A 1,469-nucleotide genomic window follows, 5' to 3' on the forward strand; every position below is an offset into this window, starting at 1 on the left:
AGGAGTCAGTTAATGCTTCAAGAAAACCTTGTTAATTTGACACAGGGGCCAATATGCTAGTCTTGCATCACTGTGCCTTTAACATTAATGATTACTTTTTAGAGAAACTGAACTTATTTTATCTTTCAAAATCAGCCCTTAGAATCTCACATGCCCACCTTTTCCATGATAGTTCCTGGGCCTTGAGTTGAAATAGCTTTAATTTCTGGCCCTGTGTCTTAGGAATGCAGTTTATTTTGATTGGCATCTCCTACAGGGCCTGAAAATGGGGCTTTAACTGCTGTCAGTGTTTAAAATGTAGTAGGAGTTGTTGTCCTTTTTAGACCCAGGGGTCAAAGCCCTGTAACTCAGTGTCACAAGTATGTTAAAAGTGCATACGGAGAGATGAAAGATAGATGGATGTAATAACCTTAATTAAAAAATTTTAATCTCAGTTTTTTTTCCTAAGCAACCCAAAACTTAAATAATAATATGACAACTTGATCATATAAAAGTTTTTGGTTTTTAAAAAAATAAATCCTCGGGGAGGGGCGGCCGGGCCGGGCCGGGGGCGGCGGGGGGCGGCTGGGACGCGCGGGGGGCCCGGGCTTTGTGCTCACGTCGGCCCGCCGCCCCCAGGACGTGTTCCTCATGATCCGGCGCCACAAGACCACCATCTTCATGGACGCCAAGGAGTCCAGCACGGTGTTCAAACTGAAGCGCATGGTCGAGGGCATCCTCAAGCGGCCTCCTGACGAGCAGCGGCTGTACAAGGATGACCAACTCTTGGATGATGGCAAGACACTGGGCGAGTGTGGCTTCACCAGTCAAACAGCACGGCCACAGGCCCCAGCCACAGTGGGGCTGGCCTTCCGGGCAGATGACACCTTTGAGGCCCTGTGCATCGAGCCGTTTTCCAGCCCGCCAGAGCTGCCCGATGTGATGAAGCCCCAGGACTCGGGAAGCAGTGCCAATGAACAAGCTGTGCAGTGAGGACCCCCAAGAGGCCCATTTCCCCCAATAAAAGAGATTTGGGAGTCTGCCTGGTTGCTGCCTCTTTTTCCCGCCCCTCCCTGGGATGGGTCCCACTCACTGTGGGCTCCTTTTGGGGCTTGTGCTTGGCAGTTCCTGTGCTGTCCTGTCTCCCAGATCCTGAGACCCTGGCTGAGAACTTGGCCCAGCCTGCTGCTTAAAGGCACCATGGGGACCTGGGTTGCCCTGAGACCCAAGCCATTGTTAGCAGCTAGCCAGCCACACCAACCATGCCAGGGGGAGGAAAGGGAAGGACTGGGAGAGAGACAAAGACCCGAGCCAGCCTCAGGGACAAGAGATTCCAGTTTTAGGCCTTTTTCCTTCTAAGTGCCCCCCACCCCCATAGCCTGCATGTCCACTCCCAGACGATGGCCAAGAGCAGAAACACAAGCTGGAGCCAGTGTCCTGGTTTGACAGCATGTTCAATGAGGGAACCCCAAGACGGACCCACACAGGTC

General features: G+C 52.2%; 1 protein-coding gene across 1 annotated transcript; it reads left to right on the plus strand.

Moving 5' to 3' along the window:
• The first annotated feature begins 618 nt into the window (after nucleotides 1-618).
• On the plus strand, nucleotides 619-1,021 carry LOC739191 (elongin-B-like). The gene has a single exon (XM_016949539.2). The coding sequence runs from the start codon at nucleotides 631-633 to the stop codon at nucleotides 970-972; it is 342 nt and encodes a 113-aa protein (XP_016805028.2). The 5' UTR covers nucleotides 619-630; the 3' UTR covers nucleotides 973-1,021.
• Nucleotides 1,022-1,469: the final 448 nt, after the last annotated feature.

This window comes from Pan troglodytes, chromosome 13 (genome assembly GCF_028858775.2).
Source record: "Pan troglodytes isolate AG18354 chromosome 13, NHGRI_mPanTro3-v2.0_pri, whole genome shotgun sequence".
In the NCBI taxonomy this organism is placed as follows: domain Eukaryota; kingdom Metazoa; phylum Chordata; class Mammalia; order Primates; family Hominidae; genus Pan; species Pan troglodytes.

Excerpts from the sequence above, each read along its gene's own strand:
- LOC739191 (XM_016949539.2), top strand. The coding sequence starts at position 631 with ATGATCCGGCGCCACAAGACCACCATCTTCATGGACGCCAAGGAGTCC.